This window comes from Candoia aspera, chromosome 6 (assembly GCF_035149785.1).
Source record: "Candoia aspera isolate rCanAsp1 chromosome 6, rCanAsp1.hap2, whole genome shotgun sequence".
Lineage (NCBI taxonomy): Eukaryota > Metazoa > Chordata > Lepidosauria > Squamata > Boidae > Candoia > Candoia aspera.
Window position 1 is genome coordinate 65,639,741 of NC_086158.1, and position 20,991 is coordinate 65,660,731.

The 20,991-nt window shown below is 38.5% G+C and overlaps 1 protein-coding gene across 4 annotated transcripts in view; it reads left to right on the top strand.

Moving 5' to 3' along the window:
* The window catches only part of DOCK1 (dedicator of cytokinesis 1), a 489,239-nt gene that overhangs the window by 371,930 nt on the left and 96,318 nt on the right, over positions 1 to 20,991 (top strand). For all 4 annotated transcript variants that reach the window (XM_063307343.1, XM_063307344.1, XM_063307341.1 and 1 more), the window contains exons 34-37: positions 5,583 to 5,668; positions 5,843 to 5,999; positions 12,872 to 12,912; positions 15,057 to 15,147. In XM_063307343.1, the coding sequence (XP_063163413.1) occupies positions 5,583 to 5,668; positions 5,843 to 5,999; positions 12,872 to 12,912; positions 15,057 to 15,147 (375 nt within the window). The remainder of the gene's footprint in view (positions 1 to 5,582; positions 5,669 to 5,842; positions 6,000 to 12,871; positions 12,913 to 15,056; positions 15,148 to 20,991) is intronic.

Consider the following 20,991-nt stretch of genomic DNA (forward strand, 5'->3'; position numbering starts at 1 on the left):
CACTTTTAATCTCTCCGGAAAAAGGAGAGATAGTGAGATTGCCCACATGCACTCTGGACAGTTGCTCTTCGCAAGTAGACCACAGGAATAAAGGCTTTTGTGGTTGGCTCATGAGTGGAGTGGCTAGGAATTGAGGGACTTCCATCAAGCTCACAGCTGTTAACATAGCCTATATGGACAAAAAGCTCAGTCTAGCCTCACTTCTTAATCACTTTGGGAACTGCTTTTTAATTGCTTTTCAACTATTAAAAACCTTTGGATTAGGAAGTTTTACAACATTCACTGGGTCAGTTTCCTTCAACCTTTGGAGAAAAAAGTTTTAAGTTCAAGATTAGGTAAAAGGTAAAGATTCCCATTAAGTTGTATCTAATGACACACTAGGGGGTGGTGCTCATCTCTGTTTCCATGACTGAAGAGCCAGTGTTGTCTAAGGACACTTCCGTATCATGTGGCCAGCATGACAATCATGGAAACACTGTTACCTTCCCAGTGAAGCAGTACCTATTTATCTACTCACATTTGCAGGCTTTTGAATTGCTAGGTTGGCAAGAGCTAGGGCGAGTGTGGAAGCTCACTCCACGTGGCACTCAGGTCTCGAACTGCCGAACTTGCAACCTTCTGGTCGACAAGCCTGGTGTCTTAACCACTGAGCCACCACCAAGTGCAAGATTAAGGACTTTAAAAAATTTGGGGGGGGCAAAATAAACAGCAAAATGGTAATTACAATTTTCAGAAATTTATAACGGGATTAAGGGTCTCGAGGATTTTAAATAATTTTGAAATTAATTATAAGAAACCTTCCTGTGTGAAAATGCTGCTGTTGTTTAGAAAAAAAATGATTAAGATGGGATTATGAAGGTTGGACACCAGAGGGAACCAGAAAGAACTAAAGATTATAATTAATGGAGAAGAACATTTAAATTCGACTCACTAATACAGAATGGAGCAAAATATTTTAACTTTAGATGAATTCAAGGATATTTGGGAACAATGGACTCAAGATTAACTTCTGAGATTGTCTGCTATCATAGATAAACTTGATTTAAAAGAGGTTATAGAACAGGAACAAGATTTACTGGACAATACTGAGACTGAGGTTGATACAATTGTGGATTTAAAAATTACAAGTTATAAGAATGATATGGAAAAAGATGTTACATTGGATATACAAATGAAACCGGATGATGTCTTAATAATTAAAAGGGATATACAAATAACAAATAATTAAAAGGGATATACAAATAAATAATTAAAAGGGATATACAAATAATTGGCAAACATGGGCGTGGAATCTTTGTTTGCCCCGGGTGACACAGGCCCTAGTTGTGGGCCTGGCAGCTTCTTAAGAAAGACTAAGCAAATTATAGTTTTCTTGAGTGAGTGATTTGTGGCATAAACATGTATAACAAATATATTTCCTCTTTGCAAACCAGCTGATAATCAGCTGGTGGATATTCCTGAATTAAACGTCTAAAGAAGGCAGATCAGTTTTGTACCTCCTTAGAAAATCTAGGAAAATTTGTGATTTCCTTCTTTGCTATATTGTTTTACACTACCGTTTGGCATTCTCATGAGCTGTAGAGATATACCTTTGAATTGTATGGTAACAGGTAGGTTGGGCTATTCTCATCTTAATTTCCTTTTTTAGAATCAGTACCTTTATTACATTAAAGAATTGTATTGCCTCACTGAAGACAAAGAAGGCCAAGTAATAATAATAATAATAATTTATCTTGCAGTTGCATTTTAATTTGTTTTCTTAAGTAACTTTTTTTTCCTTTATTTTAAATTTTCCCTTTATAATAAATTTCCAGACTTGAAAAACAGCAGAGACTTGCATTTATTTAATGGGTATATATAGTGGATCACAGCCAGGCTATATGGTCATAAGATTGGTTCATTGCACAATCTTTTGATAGCCTGTGGATTTTGGCCTAACTACTTAGAAACCTTCAGGAGCTAGCATAATCTGATTCAAAAGGTCATAAAGCTGAGGCTGTTTAAAGTGATTGGTGGGCTGAAAATGGGTTTAATGATTTGCATTTCAACCTCTTTGTTTTCCAGGATAGCTTTTTCATCAAGATCCTTTTTGCTTTACATGTAACAGGAAAATTTAAAAACAAATTGAACCACCCATTGAATAATTGTACTTAGATGTTTCATGGATCTGCAGGGTCTTGTAAATGTCAGTGGATGAGGAATGCAAAGAGGGACAAGATTCCATGTACATCCCTCAGAACCCTTCAACATTACCTATTTTTAGTGGAGATTTATATATGACTGAAATAGGTGTTTTAAACCTCTGCTGGGTTTAAAGCATCTATTTTGTTTTAAAGGCCCTCCAAGACACAGAAAAGGCCAAAAAATTTGCCCTTTCCAATGTCACCAGTTGTGATCACATCATACACCTAAACAGATCAATTATAGATTTAATGGATAGATTCACATAATTTTTTTTTAGAAGTATGGCTCTTAGCCACAAAAAGGATTATTGTGCCTTGGTTTATGGTATTCTGAATCAATTAAGTTAACTTCATGTGTGTTATAAGATTAGAAATGCTTCCTCTCAACACTGAATGGGAGATTATTAGATAGAGGCAAGCAGAAGTAGTCATGGTAATGGTAGCAATAGTAGTAGCAGTAGCAGAAGTAGTGCTACTTTTCCCCTTTCTTGGTCTCCAAAACTTAACAGTCCATACTTGCTATGCAACACCGAAGAGGTTAGGACACAACGAGAGTGAAGCCATTAGTGGACAGCTAGGACCACTTAATGGAGCAGAGCTTAATACAGCAAAAAGACATGCACAGAAAAGAATATCATCTAAACTAGCTTTAATGAGCACATTAGAGAAATATAGATTATTGATCTTACATACTTAGCCCACCCAAGCATAAAGAGTTACACACTTAGACAAAGTAGATTCAAAAGTAAGCAAAAAAAAGTCTTACTCGTTTATTTGGTCCAGTTACATCCATTCAGGAAAAAATATTCTTGTTCTTCTTTCTTTCCCTAAACTGAATTAACCCTTAGCCCTTATTGCTGCTAAAGGCTGCATGCAGAAAGGGGAAACCTCCTGATTCTAGGCCGATGCATGGCCCCAGATGGAAGGAGCAGCAGCAGCATGCTTCCTTCTAAGATGGTGGACGAAGGTAGGACTAAGGAAATGTGGGAGGGACAAAAAACAGCTTCCTCCAGAAGCACATAGAGAATTGCATCCTAGAACAAACTCATCTACATGCTAATGAGGCATGCTGATTTGCTGGGACCTCCAACAAAGAGAAGGTTTCAAAGACACGGAAAAGTCCAATATTCCACAACCCCATACTTTCCTGCTGTGAGAAACAGGGCCTATTTCTATCTGGAGCCCTGTAAAGCAACTTTCCAACCTTTTGCTACAGGTGACCACTTGTTTCAGGTGTGCTTCTGGAATAGATAGCTTCAACCTTTATCTACAGACACTAAAAATACAGGTGAAGAGTTGCAATAAAGTATGCAGGATTAAGACTGGTTGTTGCAAAATCATTTCTCACTAGCTTATCTTGGAATAGATACAGCTGTATTGTAAACCTCCTGAGTATTTTCAACCTGCAGACCCTATTTTTTTCCTAACCTGTCAGAATGATTGGCATACTGCAAGTATATGCCATACAAAACTACATTTTGAGACAATCATCAACTTGTGGATTTTGGAAAAGATTATTTCAGGTCACCATGATGTTGAGAGACAGTGACATGTCTGAAGAAATAGTGTCTGGTATTCTTTGAAAAATTACATTGCAGTTAGCTAATTTTTCACAAATGAAATGAGAATGACTTTTTTCAGTTAAGTGGGTTCCTGTGAGTTAGGGAGATGTATGCATTGTGCGAAGGCACATTTATGACTTTCATTTATATGCTTGTGTTTTTCTCTCCTGCAATTTCCAATATGTAACAGCTTTGAAGCTTATGGATGTTGCAGGTGTTTTTAGGATAAACATACAGGGACATTCATTCTGTCCTATAATTAGGAATTAAGAGTTTATGCACTTACAATATAATTTTATTCCTTATACCTATTGTCCCATTGCATTCATTCATGATTTGTGGTATTACCATCTTTTTCTGTCACATTAGTGCTATTTAAAAAAAAAGAGCTTCTAACTGTTTAGTTTTGGGTATCTGCCCAAGTAAAAGTGATTCTGCATTGCTTTAAGTAGTTCATACCTCTAATGCATAAACTGTCTCAGTGAAAGTATGCCCCAAACCTTTTGAGTTATATACAGTACATTAGATACTGTTTGCATAATTTTTTAGCTTATGTGCACCTGAGTTTTTATTACAGTTTGAAGAAGAAGCGTCATCAGTAGCAGGGATATCAAAAAGAAAGAACAAGTGGAGGTACACATAGAATGAACTGTGGGTGCAGACAATGTCTGTAAATACAGGAATTTGGAGGACACAGATGAGAATTAAAAGTGACAAAGTTTCAATAATTCAGATAGCAAGGAATCATAACCATTTAGGTCTGTTCTTCATGGTTTGTAGAAGACCTATAAAGACATCTTTATTCACAGGATTTTAATTCATATGCTTCATGTTTTCAGTTTACTGATACTTTCTGTATCTCTTCCCCATGATATCATAAAAATAAATACACTTCACTATCATTTTATGGTCATTTAACTGTGTTGACACTATAATGACATTTTCCAAATGAAGGTAGATACAATTTATTGCTTTAGGAAGTATATGTATAACTGCAGGTAGCCCACAACCACCTTCCACTACTAATAGCAGGGAAGAACAGGTGGAAGGGAAAACAAGAGGGGGAGGAGTTAAGAAAATGGGTTGTGCCTGCAGAAACAGTCAGGAGCAGATTCAGAAAGCTGTACAAGTCTAGAAAAAGATGCTTTATTGATTTGAAGGGAGGTGCTTCTGTGCATTGCAAAGCATTTTTGAAACAATGATAATGGTAATAGTAATCATCTGTTGGAAAAAGATACTGATAATCTGTTGAAATGATTACTTAATTCTTTTTTATAATTATCATGTTTAAGCCTTATTTTTAACTTCATCACTAGCTCTTTTCTGCCTCATCTCCCTCCCCTAATGCAATGACTTTGAAGTTCCTTGTTTGATGTATCTGAGGTGAGCCAAGTTCTCTAGTCCAAATAAATGTTAATGTATTCATCCAACCAAATGATGCAATTGGCAGTACAGCCTAATATATCATCCATAATAATGCTTTCAAATTGCTTGCATTTGTAGCTTGTTATTGGGAAGGATAGAGTGTGCCTGCTTTGAAAATGATTTCTTGTCTCTTATTACTGTAATTAACCACCTTACTTAGATTTGCTTTTAAAAAAATCACCTAAGCTCCATTTAACAATATGGCCAAACATTTCCTGAATGTGGAGGTGCTTATATGGCAACAGATCATTATAAACAACTGGAGGTAGCACTGGAGATGTCAAACTATTAAAACTCAAACAAGTATTACATTTCTTGTAAAGCTGAACAAATTTATAACCCGCTCATTTCTATGATGACATATGAAATATTTGCAGTATTAATTATTTATGCTTGCTCTGTTTAATTACAGTTTGAAAATGAGATAATCACAAAACTGGATCATGAAGTAGAAGGCGGAAGAGGAGATGAACAATATAAAGTGTTATTTGACAAAATGTAAGTGCTGGCAATAGTTGGATTTATACTGGTGCTTAGTAAAGAGACATACAAATTAAGTTACAGTCCTATGATTAGCTAACATTTGTTCATACAAAATATTTCAAATTACTCTTTCATGAAGGATCTGTTCCCAAGTGTGATTAATAAGATTTTTTATTATTATCTTTTCAGTCTTTTGGAGCACTGCAGAAAACATAAGTACCTTGCCAAAAGTGGCGAAACTTTTGTTAAACTTGTGGTACGGCTGATGGAGAGACTTCTAGATTACAGAACTATTATGCATGATGAAAACAAGGAAAACCGCATGAACTGTACAGTCAATGTACTGGTGAGAAATGAAATGGCTATATGTATATTATGGGTTGAATTTTTCATTCATCAGTAAGATGAGTTTTGTTTGGGGGAAAAAGCATATTTTAAGAAGATCATAGAATGAGATACATACCACATAATCAGAAGGAGAAACAAAAGGTTACTTGTGTTTTCTTATGAAGATTATAGCATTTTAGGAATTAGTATTAATAATCAATAATTAATAATTAATAATTGGATTTATATACACTTAAAATTTTCCTTAGTGTTATACATACAAACACTGGTAGTGCAAACAAAATGTATCCTCAGAATTTTGGGTTTATTTTTTAACCAAATGCCCTTTTTTATCCATCTGAACAGCAGTTTTACAAATAAGAATATTTTAATTTCTATGTTACAATTAGTAAAATGGAGACCAAGATACCAAAGGCTGTACAGCATTGTTACTGGTGACATGACACATCACTGATTCACACTCATATGCTGGCATATGAAACATGTTGATTGCTCATGTAGAAAATTGAAGGTGGGTTGGGATAGCTCAGAATCAAAGGGCTCCATCAAATCGCTTCTTCAGATAGAGTTATGTGTAAGAAGTAAAGCTGTGACTACAAAAAATAGCAGTTACCAAAAACTGACTGTGATTAATGTCATCCTCTGCAACTTGTGATCTTTCTAGTCAATGAAGCCAACAGAGTAAAAAGTTTCATACTGCCTGGCTAAAATAACAAAACCAGATAAGTACTATATTTAGCTGATACCATGTGTTTCCTTGATGGGTTCAAATCTTTCTCTTAGATTAACCACATGGATTACATGTATACTTATGAAATAAATAAATATTGACAGTCTGAAAGGAACAAGTGATAAAAAATAATTCAATAATAGGAATTTTCAGTGAAATGCATTTAAATGTTTACTATAAATGCATTTTGGTACAGCAAGAAGAATATAACGTGGATTTAGGTACCATGAGGAGCTGAAGAATAGAAATTAAAATTATTTTGGGGGAGGTTGTAGTACAAAGTTTAAATAATGTTTTATTGGTGGGGTTGGACTTTCGATAGACTTGGTACAACATACAACTGATTGTATAATACTAAAAGTTTGAGTAGCATTTGTTTCTTATGACAATGGTGTTAAAATTTGTGTGTGTGTGTGTATCAGAAGCACCTACCAAGGCACTTCTGTATTGAAAGGATTTGATGGTGACATCACCATTGCCCAGGGGATGCCTGAGGGGGATCCTTTCATGTCCCTGTTATTTTCCCACCAAAGTGATACCTATTCATCTACTTGCATTTGCATGCATTTGCATGTTAGCAGGAGCTGGGACACATTGAAGGGAACTCACTCCATCACGCAGCTCACACTCTTGGGTTTCAAACTGCCGAGCTGCCGACCTTAATGGTCCTCTAACTCAGCGTCTTAACCACTGAGCCACCGCAGCGCCTATAGTGTTAAAGTAAATGAGTGATGTCAGTAAACTGACTTGTCAATTAAGAGAATAGGAATATCAGAACTTACTCTTTTTATGTTAATAATAATAATTTATTAAATTTATATGCCTCCTGATTCCCAGCAACTCCCCAGAGTTTTAACAATTTACAAATTGTTAAAAACATTTAAAAACAAGGAACAACACAAAAACAACACAAAACAAAAGAGTAGAGATGGCAGAGGAAACAAACTAGGATGGGGACAAGGAAAAGAAAGAAGGGGATCAATCATCCTTGCTGAAGGCCTGGGCGAAGAGCTTATTGTTAAGCTGTAACAGTATTTTTAATTTGTGGGAGAAGAAAGAATTCTGTGAAGTTGTAATTTGTTGTGATCCTGAAAATGACATGTAGTTTTTTTTAGGCTGCCTAATCTCATGACGCGGTGGCGCTGCGGGTTAAACCGCTGAGCTGTCGATCGGAAGGTCGGCGGTTCGAAACCGCGCGGCGGGGTGAGCTCCCGTTGCTAGTCCCAGCTCCTGCTCACCTAGCAGTTCGAAAACATGCAAATGTGAGTAGATCAATAGGTACCGCTTCGGCGGGCAGGTAACGGCGTTCCGTTTAGTCATGCTGGCCACATGACCCGGAAGTGTCTATGACAACGCCGGCTCCAAGGCTTAGAAACGGAGATGAGCACCGCCCCCTAGAGTCGGACACGACTGGACTTTACGTCAAGGGAAACCTTTACCTTTACCTTTAATCTCATGACTATAATTTGGGGCGTAAGATTTTGCCTGTTTGATGTTTCACAAAAAAGAAAAGGTTAAGAGATTCTTTTTCTTCCTCTCCTTTAAAATCGGTGTTTACTTTACTTTAGACATGAGGATTAGAGGAACCCAAAATATATTAAATATATGAATCTGTTTACACCATCATAATCCATCTAAGTAATAAATATCTGATGATAAAATCTAACTTTGGTAGAATAGCCTGATTGGTAAATTATGCAGCATCTTAAAGTACATGGGCTTTTGTAGACTCTGCTCAACTTTGTCAAATGGATTTAAGGGACTGAAAAATCTGTTAGGTTGATAGAAGTGTAAACTGTTAATGCCTTAGTTCACTGCAATTTCTAGAGAATAAAAGATAAATTTAAGAGTGTAAACTGGAAATTCAGCTTCAAACCAGAAGAAACCTGGCCCTTTAAAAAAATCGAACAGCATAGTAACCAGATGTACTGATAGTTTAATTAAAGTATCATCCCTGCATTTAACTGCCAAGTCTGAGATCCTTAGTATCTCAAGGCTATCATGATCCAGGAAAACAGTCCATAAATATACCTATACAGAATGGAACAAAAACTTCAGTACTTTTATAAGATGCATACTAAGCTGGGCATGAAGTTTTTAAGGAAGTCTGTTAGCTCGTGTTGACATGGTATATCTGTCAGGATCATTTATTATGGGTCTTCCAGGAATTGGGCCACTAAATCCTCACAAACAGCCACAAGCTCCTGGGACCAGAACAGCTTCTTTACCTGTCATCTCTCTTGTGGGTTATGCATCAGATGGAAAAAAGAAAAGAGAGGATAAAGCTTATTTAAACAAGAAAAATAGAGAAAACAACTTTTGGATTTGGTGGTTGTATTGACTCCAAGCATTTTGGATTATTCTTTATCAAGAAAGAACTCTGAACAAATATAAGTTAGGGTTTTTTTTTAATCCGTTCAATTATGTCCGATTCTCAGAGACTGCCTGGAAAAGTCCCTGCAGTTTTCTGGCAAGGTTTTTCAGAAGCGGTTTGTCATTGCCTCCTTCCTAGGGCTGAGAGAGAGTGACTGGCCCAAGGCCACCCAGCTGGCTTTGTGCCTAAGGCAGGACTAGAATTCATGGTTTCCAGGTTTCTAACCTGATGCCTTAACCACTGCACCAAACTGGTTCAACCCTTATACCATATGTAATGATATCTTCAACATCATTATTATTATTCCCAAATCAAGTCTCTTCAGTGAAGGTTATGGACAGGAATTTGTCACACTGGCCCAGTGTGGGTTAATAGATAGATAGATGATAGATAGATAGATAGATAGATAGATAGATAGATAGATAGATAGATAGATAACTTCTGAGTCTTGAGCTAAGAGAGAGACTGGCCCCAAGTCACTTAGCTGGATTCTGTACCTAAGGAAGGACAAAAACCGGGGTGTCTTCACCCAGGTTTAGCTCCTTAACCACTATACCAGTCTGGCTCCCCAACAATATATTTATTTATTTAGTTAAATTTATTGGCTGCCCAATTCCGGTGGACTTTGGGCAGCATACAAAACTTAAAACAAAAACAAAAACAGTGAGAAACATTAAATCAGTAGGCAGCCCAGACTAAAACACTTCGCTAAGAAATCCCACAAATCAAAATAGGGGCCATTAAACAATGACAAACATCAACCCCAGGCCTGGGACCAGAGCCAGATTTTCAAGGTTTTCTAGACTCCTGGAGAGAGGGTGCCATCCTTATCTGTGGGGGATGCTATTCCAGAGGGTGGGGTCTGCAACAGAGCAGGCATACCTCCTAGGTCTCACAAGATGGCAATATTTAATGGAAGGGACCTCGAGTGCAGCCACTCTGCTGGAATGCCCTGGGCTGGCACAAACTATTGGTTTCTCAGGTATCCAGGCCTTATGCCATTATGACAATATAAACAAGTGAAAAAGAGATTTAAAATTATTTTTAATTTATTTTTAATTTTTAATTAAAATTATATTGAATTAATAGTATAATTAACATTATGTCAATGTTGCCAATGCAATTAAAATAATTTATTATTAAATATTAGATATCCTACCTCTGTAAAATATGGACAGAAGCTCTTGTTTCTGTGAGAGAAGCTCTATACAGTTAGTTGTCTTGTTAATGTACAAGCTCGCTCATATTTACAGATGCTATTATTTGTTCTAATTGTTTATCTTGCCTAAACAGAGGATGGAATGGTTACCTCTCTTTGCTTAAAGAAGGTTTGGAGTATTTACAGTTTGTTGGGTATTCACAGTTATTTAATGAACTGAATAATATTTGCAGGATTCCTTGATAAAGAGGCTATTTGAAAAGCATAGGAGGATTAAAACAGAAACCTAATTCAGTAGATGTTTTTATACTTTCTTCTTCCTGTGTCTGCACACCTTTTTTAGGTACCCTCTTTTTTCCTAATTAAAGAAATTGTGGGCCCAAACAGTGGCTGATGAAGATAAACAAGAAGAGGCTACACAAAGTACTAAAAAAATAAAGTGTTTGGAAGTGCAGAGTATGAGTCTCAAAGATTACTTGCAGAATCAGTTTCTGATCACATGCGGGGATATCCTGAGTCTCATATATATTTATTTATATATGTATTTATCAATAAATAAACTTTATTTTTGCAGTTCTCAAGCACTGGAAATAGCTAATACTTTTGTCTTGTTGCTTAGTCCCTATTTTGCTTTGAATTCAGATACATAGATTCTCAGAATTATCTTGACCCTTCAAACTTCTGCAGTATATCCTTTGCATACCAGTAATAATTCTATTTGTAGAATTGGAGTGTGTGTGTGTATGTGTTTGTGTGGTGTGTGTAAAAATGATTTATTCACTTTTTCAGCCTCTGGACTTATTGCTTCCAGTGTTTTATTGGCAGCTTTAGTCCATAAACAGGAATATAATTGATGAGAGCTTATTTCCTGGACTATAATCAAGTGTTTAGTGTAGTTTTTCCTTTGTTTGTGTTCCTGTTTTTCTGCTTTACTTTATAAATAAGTTTCTAATTCCTCATTTTCATTAGTCTTTTTCTCCACCTATCTGGATTGCTTCTCCAGAAATTACTTGATTTCTTCTCTGACCTACAACTTGTCCAATTATGGAAATCAAAACTCAGCTCTGAAAAGAAAAAAAGTTCTTCTGGATGAATTCTCAAGGAGCCCCTTTGTTGCTTGACTGGAAAATATGGACTGTGGATTAATTCTTGTAATCGTAATATATAATTATTATTATATTTGGCACAATCCAGAAGAACGTTTGTCCAGAAAGAGCCAAGAAAACAATTTTTTCTAAACATCAGTCTCTCCTAACACTGATGTAACATGCTCACACTATCATATTCCCATCAGTCATTCACATGTGGTGTTCTATACCTGTCTGTTAATAGAAACTATACACTCCTATCTTGAGAGAAAATTACTCAGTTATGCAGTCCATTGAGGCTTCTGATCATCAACCTTCTTGTCTGCATTTGACTTAAGGAGATTCACCCTCATCAAGGCAACCATTGATTTTAAAAACTCATGGAGAAAAGTTAGGTGCCATTTCTGTATTTGATGAAATGGAAATAAAACAGAGTGGCATCAGCATATTTGTGACACTGCATCATTACACCCAGGACTATCAACTTGTTTCACACAGATGCTAAACAGGAAAATGGAAATAAGTGGAGCTGCTACAAAGTGCAATTGCTGACCAAAAAAAAAAAAAAGTTCCATGATTAGTAGTATCAAAACACTAACCCAGGAGAACTAAAGGGGCCACACACAGTCTGCTTTACTCAGCCCAGGTATCAGCATCTATGGCTAAAAATAAAAATGGTTTGAATCTTGATAATCTAATCTGTCTGATTGAATCTTGCCTAACCACTATCAGTTTAGGGCCTGTGCTCAAAACTGCAGACATATCCATACCACAATCTAAAGAGGGTTTCTTGGACCATGTCACTGCATGGAAGCATTTGCTCAGTAAACTAATTGTTTATATTAATAGAAGTATTTATGTTTTAGACTGCCATTAGGTTCTAAAAGGATCTTTAATTAAGGAGGAGATGAACTTACATCAGATGTGTTCTCCAGCTAAAGTGAAGTTTTTTAATACAAATAACACAAGTTTTGTAGGAGTGCTAATTGCTGGAATTTTAGCAGGCATAGAGGGGAAATGTAGTCCTTCTGTGGTTTTAATGAAAAATAAATTCCAGAGGAGGAGTTTTATTTAGGACTGCAGTAGAAGGAAGGAATATATTCTTCCAGTAATCTCATAATTATCAGTACTCATCCTCCTCCCAACCCGAAGCTATTTACATTTTTAGTATGCTATTTAAATTATTAGATTTCAAGAATGGATGATTTAACACTAATTTTTGTTTGAAGTTTTAAATGGTTGCAATAACGATTAGTACATTGCAAAATTGAGAAAAGCTAATGGTTTAGGACTTGAAAATGCCCTGTTGGGGACATACTGAGTTGTTGTAATAAAACATTAAAAAAAGCAATGCTTCCATATTTCATAGCTGAAAAAAATGAGTTCTAGAAGTATCAAGCTTCAAATTACAATATTATAGAGTTATGAATTCCTAATATAAATAGTGTGTGTAACACCTTGCACATATGTGTAAAATCAAATTCATTAAAACAGGCTGATATTTCTTTTTTTGTTCTAGAATTTCTACAAAGAGATTGAAAGAGAAGAAATGTACATAAGGTTTGTAAATATAAAGTCTATTAGGCATTATTTAAGAATGAGGAACTGATGTAAGTGGAATATATGATTTCAAACACCCACACATCCACAGACCATAAACAGATCCCTCATTCATATGTCTGCAAATACCATCAAATGCTATGTATTGGTTAGAGTAGGGCTGTGGGCAATATGGCCTCTATTATTGTATCATTTAATTACATTTTTAGACAACATGAACTTGTGCATATTTAGAGTATACTGTTATTTCAGAATATACAGATGTGTAATTTCAAAATGTACTTCCACACCAGATATTTTTCCACCATGGATGTAATGTATTCATTTAGTTTTTCCCAATATTAAAGTTGTTGTTGCAAAATAGTCTCCTGACAGGGTTACCATGTAACTTTGCTCCCACCCCTCACCCCCTACCTTGGTCTTTTAATACCTCTCACGTGAACTGTCAATATCTGGTTAGGTTTTCTTCTTCTGCTGGCTTTTTGATTGGTATTTCCTCTTTGCTTCTTTCTCTTGATACACGAGCTATATTTTAGCTGCTGGCCCTTTCATTTGTTGTTGTGTTTTTTTTTTGTTTACCACTGATTTAATTTTTTCCTTAACTGGGAAAGGGGGTGTTAATTACCAGCTACCTTTCTGCAGTTAGAACAATTGCTCATTACTTTTTATTATTATTTTTATTATCACAACTGCATTCTGGTATTCTCCAATGGATATCAAAACCCTCTTTCCCCAGGATATAATTCTAATTATCAAAAGATTTTAAAAGTACCATCTGATTATTTGCCTTTGAGTAACTCTTTAGCAATATATGAAACATCTTTCCTCCATTTGAAGCTTTCATTTTGATCATTTACATGTCAAATGTAACCTTTTCAAAGTTACAGAAATTTTCTGTAATTCTGTATAAGGATACAGAAAGCATAACTACACATTATAGGGTTTTTCTCAGTTTAAAACTGAAGCCAACAGAGTGGATTTAGCACTTCATTATACCAGGAAGGAATATTTTCTCTTTCTGTTAATGATCTTGGTAACTCCCATTCCCATGACAATAAGTTGTTGTTTTAACTTGCATTAGCATCATTAAGAATTTTTCCTTAAATGCTAATAGCTGCACTGGTGAAAATATGGAGTTGTATGACCAAGTGCAACTGAATAGGAGTCTTAAACCTCCCCTCTCCATGTAGCATCAGGTGAACCACAGTTGACCTGAATTTATGGGAAAGGATAGCTTAAGCCAGTGCTTCCCAAACTTTTTCCTTCATTACCCAAAACCGCTTATCGAAAAGTCCTTTACACCCAATGTAGGTAAAACACTTTAAGTCAATTTAATGGGTTCATGTGTCATTACCCAAAGAAGAAAACACTTTTACCCAATTTTGGTTAATTTACTCAGGTTTGGGAAGCACTGGTTTAAACTTTCCTACTCTTCCACAAAATACAGTCACCATCAAGGTCTTAATATAACATAAAAATATGCCCAGATAGAAAAATGTTATGTGTGTTTCTGAGATAGAAGTTCTCAGAAGTCAGTTATATAAATATGTAAGTATTTATTTTACTTATTTATTACAAGTGCTTCTGTGCCACTTCAGTTGTGTGACTCTGAGTGGTTTATGACAAAACATATGATGCATATGGAATATTACAATCATGCAAAATTAGCAACACTATCAAACATATGAATAACAGCAACAATGATAAATACTATCAACTTAAATATAATCACACTATTGTCATAAAAAACATAGTTTTATGTGTTGGAATGCATTCTTATTTATTTTCAAAAGTATCAGTGAAGTCTTCATTGTTTCTTTGGAATGACTTTTTAAGGAAATAAAGTTAGGCTCAGAAGTAGAAACTTTCAGTTATATGCTTACCAAAATATTATTTTGTGCCTCTTAAGAAAATCAAAGTTTAAAAAAAGTATTCAACTTTTAACTACTGAAAATGTAATCTTATAAAATGCATTATTTATATATTTGCTGGGTTCTTTTGTATGTCAGGTGCTAAATATGATTTGATTTGAAATGTGAGGTGAAAAAATCATATTTTATTTCATATTTCAGCATTAGAATTCATGGGATCTTAAACCATAATTATTTTGTAGTGTTGTTGATAATTTTATTTTATTATTTTAGGTATTTGTACAAGCTTTGTGACCTGCACAAAGAATGTGATAACTACACTGAAGCTGCCTACACATTACTTCTTCATGCAAAGCTTCTTAAGGTATAATATTTCAAATGCTTTTAATCTTAAAGGTTTAGGTTCTAAGATGTAAATTTTCCCCAAGAATAAAAAAATACCTACATACAAAATATACTGAATATTTTAGAAAAATGAAACAGAAAGCTAAGGTATTACTGGATTTTTGCCTAAAGTTTAGTTTAACAGGTGAATCATCCAAGGTACTATGGTGGAAACAAAAAGAATTTTAATTATTCTGTGGGATTAACAGCAAATGTAAGTACAGATTGTTAACCAAGATGTGATTTATCATCTCCCTTGGATTCAGCATGGGGCACATTCACTGTCCCTGTTGGTGCATCCTTAAAAATGCCTTGCCTTTTTCTGGGTTTGCATGATAGCTACGCGGTGGCATGAAAATATGTGTTTGAATTAAGGAGGCATGACAAGATGCAACCATATGTCACTTCCTTAATACCTCCTTAACACATGCTTTTCTGAACCAAGTGGCTACCATGTGAGCCCAGGAAAAAGCAAGGTTTCTTTAAAGATATGCTGACAAGTACAGCAAACACAGCCATACTGGATCTGAAGCATCTTTCCCACTTAGGATCAAAATACTGCAAGAGATTGAAAATCCTGACCAGTATTCCAAGTTTATCTTTACTGGTACCTGCTTGACTTTCATCTCCAGTTGTATTTTGACTGGGTAGCAGACTTTAGCACTGCAGGGTGACTGGTTACAACTTTGTCCTGTTGTCCAGACACCTCAATTTATGAAGAATATAGATACCTCAAAATCTGACAAACTGTTCACAAGATGAACATCTCTTGATATCTGCCTTGAAGTATCTTTAAACGTTACTTGGTCGAAAAAGAAATTATAATAGTTTCCCCCATTTCTATAATGTTCAGAGAGGGGAAAAAAGATGATTTAGACAAGTCTTTATAGTGCTGTAGTTGTATTCTTGTAATTTGTCCTTCAACCACTTCACAATGCTATTACAGTAGAATCTTGGTTAACTGGCACCCATGGGGATTGGTAGATGCCAGATAAATGTAGTTTCTGGTTGCTTGAGTATTACTATTAAAGATAGGTGTGCCAAGTTTGGACTTGCCTTTCTGCTAGAGAGGGATTGGCTGATCCGTTTCTAGCAGAGGGATGGGTTTGGTCTTGGTGCTCTGTGCTGCGCCAGTCCGGTCCCTTTCTAGCGGTGGGGTGGGTTTGGGCTTACCTTTTAAAAGGTCAGTTTGAACTTGCCTTTCTGCTGTGGGGGGTCGGTGCAGTGCAGAGCAGAGCTGTCCTAATAGCCAGGAACCATGCTGAGACAAGGAATAGGTCTCTAGTGTTTTATTACTGCTACATAACAGAATATCCTAACAAACTGAAGAAGCGTGGGAAAAACCCAGACATATAAACCCCAAAGGCTAAGGTGGGCCTGATCTGTGTCTCTTTGAATGGCCACCTAATTCCTCAGTACTACGCATGTGCTTTACAGCCTGGATGGGAGCCCCCTGCTTGCCATCCTTACTCATGACATCACCCTCCCCTCCAGATTCACATTCCATTTCAGCCCCCTCCCTTCCAGAGTCTTGATAAGATTCGCCGTCTGCTTCTAAGGTCCCATGGGAACTGGGCAACGATGGAAAGTCTTCAAAGAAAACTCCTCCAAGGACGAATCAGTGCTGCTCTCCAGGTCTGATAACGCTTCTGGCCCAGGTGGCCGCTGCTGGAAAATAGCTAGATAATTAGAAGAGTCATCCCCCCTCCCCCCTGGGAAATGCACGCCTGAGGTGGAGGGCTGCGGGCCCCCCCCTCCTCTGTAACTGGAGTCAAGGCTTCAGGCGGGGGTGGAAGGTGCAAACTTACGAATTCCTCTGCCTGCTCATCCAAGTGAGGAATCTCTGGTAGAGTGTGAGGCTTGGGTTTGTGAGGGAAAAGCTGATGGAATCGATGAACAAGTGCTGGAGCATGTACATCTCTGGCATTCTCCCACGTGCACTCTTCCTCAGGGTACCCTTTCCAGTGTATGAAATATTGGATGCCCCTTCTCCTCCTCCTAGAGTCCAGAATTTCCTCAACTTCGTATTCCTCCTCCCCCTCCACAATTACTGGAGGTGGGGGGGGCAGTTGTGATCGTAAGGCACTTGGGGGAGGGTCTTGGCTAGCAATGATCTGTGAAACACTGGATGGACTTTCATGGATGCTGGTAGCTTTAAGCCATAAGCCACTGGATTTATCTGCTGTACCACAGTGAAAGGGCCCACAAACTTAGAGTCCAACTTCTTGGAGGGTCTGGTAGAGTTCAAAAACTTGGTAGAGAGCCACACTCTGTCTCCTACTGCAATCGCCGGTCCCTCTTGTCTGTGAGCATCTGCAGCTCTCTTGTAAGCACTCTTTGCCCTGTTCAGCTGCTCCTTTAACAACTCCTGTGCGGCTTGTTGCTCTTTAAGAAAATCAGCCGCGGCTGGAACAGCTCCCTGCTGGGAGGAGGTGGGCAACACCCGAGGGTTAACCCCATAGAGTGCCTGGAAAGGGGACATCTTGGTCGAGGATTGCACAGAGTTGTTATAAGTAAATTCTGCCATGGGGAGCAGGGCTGGCCAATTGTCTTGCTGATAAGTGGTGTAACACCTGAGATACTGCTGTAACCATTGGTTAATTTTCTCGGCTTGCCCATTACTAGCAGGATGATGCGATGATGACAGGTGGATCTGGACCCCTAATAACTGGAAAAGGGCCCTCCAGAACCTGGAAGTGAACTGTGGGCCTCTGTCACTCACCAAGTGATTCACCATGCCTCTATACATAAAAACATGGTCCATGAACAACTGTGCTGTGGCTTGTGCAGATGGGAGGCCCTTGCAAGGAATAAAATGTGCCATTTTTGTGAAAAGGTCCACCACCACTAGTATGGAAATCAGCCCCTGGACCGGGGGTAAATCAGTGATGAAATCCATGGAGATTGTATCCCAAGGCCTACAGGGGGTGGGTAGGGGTTGCAAGAGTCCTGTGGGCTTCCCTGGGAGAGGCTTGGCTCGTCTGCAGGTGTGACAAGAAGCAACGTAACCCTTTATGTCTGCAGTCATCTTAGGCCACCAGTAGTCTCTCAGAGCTCTATGGAGAGTTTTGAAAACACCTCCGTGGCCTGCCGTTTGATGGTCATGGCAAAGTCTCAGTACTTCTTCCCTCAATGAAGGGGGAATATATAATTGCCCGCTATGCCAGAGGATTCCTGCCTCCACATTGAATGGGGGGGCAGTGTCTTGCGGGCCCCTCTGGAGGTCATCCATCCTGGCCCTGGCATACAGGTCCTGTTGCTGCTGAGCTCTGACTCTTGTAAATAGGTCCTCTGCTTGTCTGCCTGCTGCTAAAATCTCTGTTTGGTTCCCCCTCATAGACTGATCAAAGTTGTGAGGTTGTAATATAGTAGCCTGTACCTCCTGGTGAGTGGCGGGGGTTGCCTGAAAGGATCGAGACAGGGCGTCTGCCAAGCAGTTTTGCGCCCCGGGCACATAAGAAATAACAAAATTGAAATGGGAGAAAAACTGGCTCCATCTGATTTGGCGTGGGGTGAGGGATCTGGTGTTTTGTAGAAGCTGTAAATTCTTGTGATCAGTGCAAACTTTCACAGAAAAGCTTGCACCTTCTAGCCAGTGCCTCCACTCTTGGAATGCTGCTTTAATTGCCAGCAACTCCTTGTTAAAAACATCATAGTTTCTCTCTGCTGGTGAGAGCATGCGTGAAAAAAAGGCACACGGAAGCAATGTATTCTCGGTTTTGTTTGTATATTGCAATAACACCGCCCCAATGGCAATATCGGAAGCATCTGAATGCATTATGAATTGCTTCGTGGGATCAGGGTGTCTTAACAGCGGCTGGGATGCAAAGCGTTGCTTAAATTCTTGGAAGGCTGCTTGCTCTCTCTCCCCCCAAATGAATTTTGATCCTTTCGTCAAAAGCTGTGTGAGGGGTTTAGCCCTGTCACTAAATTTATTTATGAATCTCCTGTAAAAATTGCAGAACCCTAGGAATTTTTGTACCTCTTTCACATTTCGGGGGGGTTGCCACGAGAGAATTGCCTGGACCTTTGAAGGATCCATGGATATGCCTTCTGTTGATATTTTATAGCCCAGGAAATGTAATTCAGTTAAATCGAAGGCACACTTCTCTAGCTTGGCGAACAGCTTGTTCTCTCTCAGTCTTTGTAAGGCATTATGTACATGGGTTACATGAGTTGTAGCATCCTCAGAGAATATTAATATGTCATCTAGATAAATGACCAGATACTTATCTAGTACATCAGAGAAAATTTGATTCATAAATCGGGAAAATATGGCTCCTGCATTAGACAAGCCAAAGGGCAAAACAAGGTACTCAAATTTACCAAACCTGGTATCGAAGGCAGTCAGATATTCATGCCCCTCTTTCATCCAGATCAGATTGTACGCATTCCTGAGGTCCAACCTAGTAAAAATGCGTGCTTTCTGTAAGCGATCCAGCAGATCAGATATTAGGGGGAGTGGGTAATTTTCCTTGACTGTGACTTTATTGAGGGAACTGAACTCATGCACCACTCTCATGGGTGCCTCCTGGTTTGCCGGTGCCAACGGGTAAGGCTTCTTTGGTATAAAGAAGGTAGGAGCAGACGCTGGGGAAGTGGATGGTTGGATGAAACCCTTTTGGAGATTAGAATCTAAGTAATCCTTTAAGGTGGCTAGTTCCTTGGGGGACATGGGATATTGTTTCCTTGCTGGAATCTTGGCTCCTGGTATCAACTCAATGGTGCAATCACAGTCCCTATGGGGGGATAATGCTGTGGCCTCTTGTTCACTGAAAACGTCTGTGAAATCTGCATACTTGGCTGGTAACTGGACCCTCCCTGCTTCCGTGACTGCGTTGGTTGCTGGAGAGAGGAGAGCGGCTTGAATCTTGTGGTTCTGGCATTCCTTAGCTGGGAAGGAGATTGCTCCCATAGTCCAGTTCAACAATGGGTTGTGGATCTTCAGCCAAGGTGTGCCCAGGACTATAGGCACATTAAGCAATGCAGTAACATAAAGCTGGATCCACTCAGTGTGGTCTCCTGTTGTCAGTTGTACCGGTTCTGTGAGCCTTCTAATCAGCCCTGCCTTGAGGGACTGGCCGTCAATGGTCTTAACTTCTATGGGACGTGGCAATTCTATGGTCAGGATGTTGAGGTCTTGTACAGTCTGTACATCAATAAAATTGGTGGAAGCTCAGGAATCCACGAGGGCCTCTAGCTTGACCTGGTGCTCTGGGTTTACGTGCATTATTACTGGTAAGTAGTAAAAGGAGTGCCTGGAATCCTCGGAATGAGCCCTTCTTAATTGATTGATGGTCTCCCTGCTGAGCTCTGTGGAGGGAGACCGACGGAGTTTCCCTGGTTGGAAGTAGAGGCGGAGATGGCTCTTGTTTCTGCTGCTTGCCCTGGGGGTCTTACTGAAGTTGCTTGGCTTCTCGCTGGGCAAGCTCTCACCATGTGCCCCTGGGCTCCGCAGTAAAAACAGAGGGCTCTCTCTCTCCTTCTCTGTCTCTCAGCCTCGGAAATAAGCCTCCTGCTCGCCCTGATCTGCATCGGCTCCTCTGGTCCTGAGTGAGTGGATGCTACGGAGAGAGCTGGAAATCCTGGAAGCAATAAAATAAGCAATACAGAATAAATAATATAAAATTCAAGACGGGAAATAGTGATGTTATTGTTGGTCCCATCAAGGGGCCAACCACCCCCCATGATTGGCTATCTCCTCTCCCACCTCAGGCGAAATTGTCAGATTGATCATCTGAATGTAAATTTCCCTAGGCCTTTTGACCAGTGATGTGCTAATGTGCTAGCTAACCCTTTGGACAAGTCAGTAGTAAATGAATTA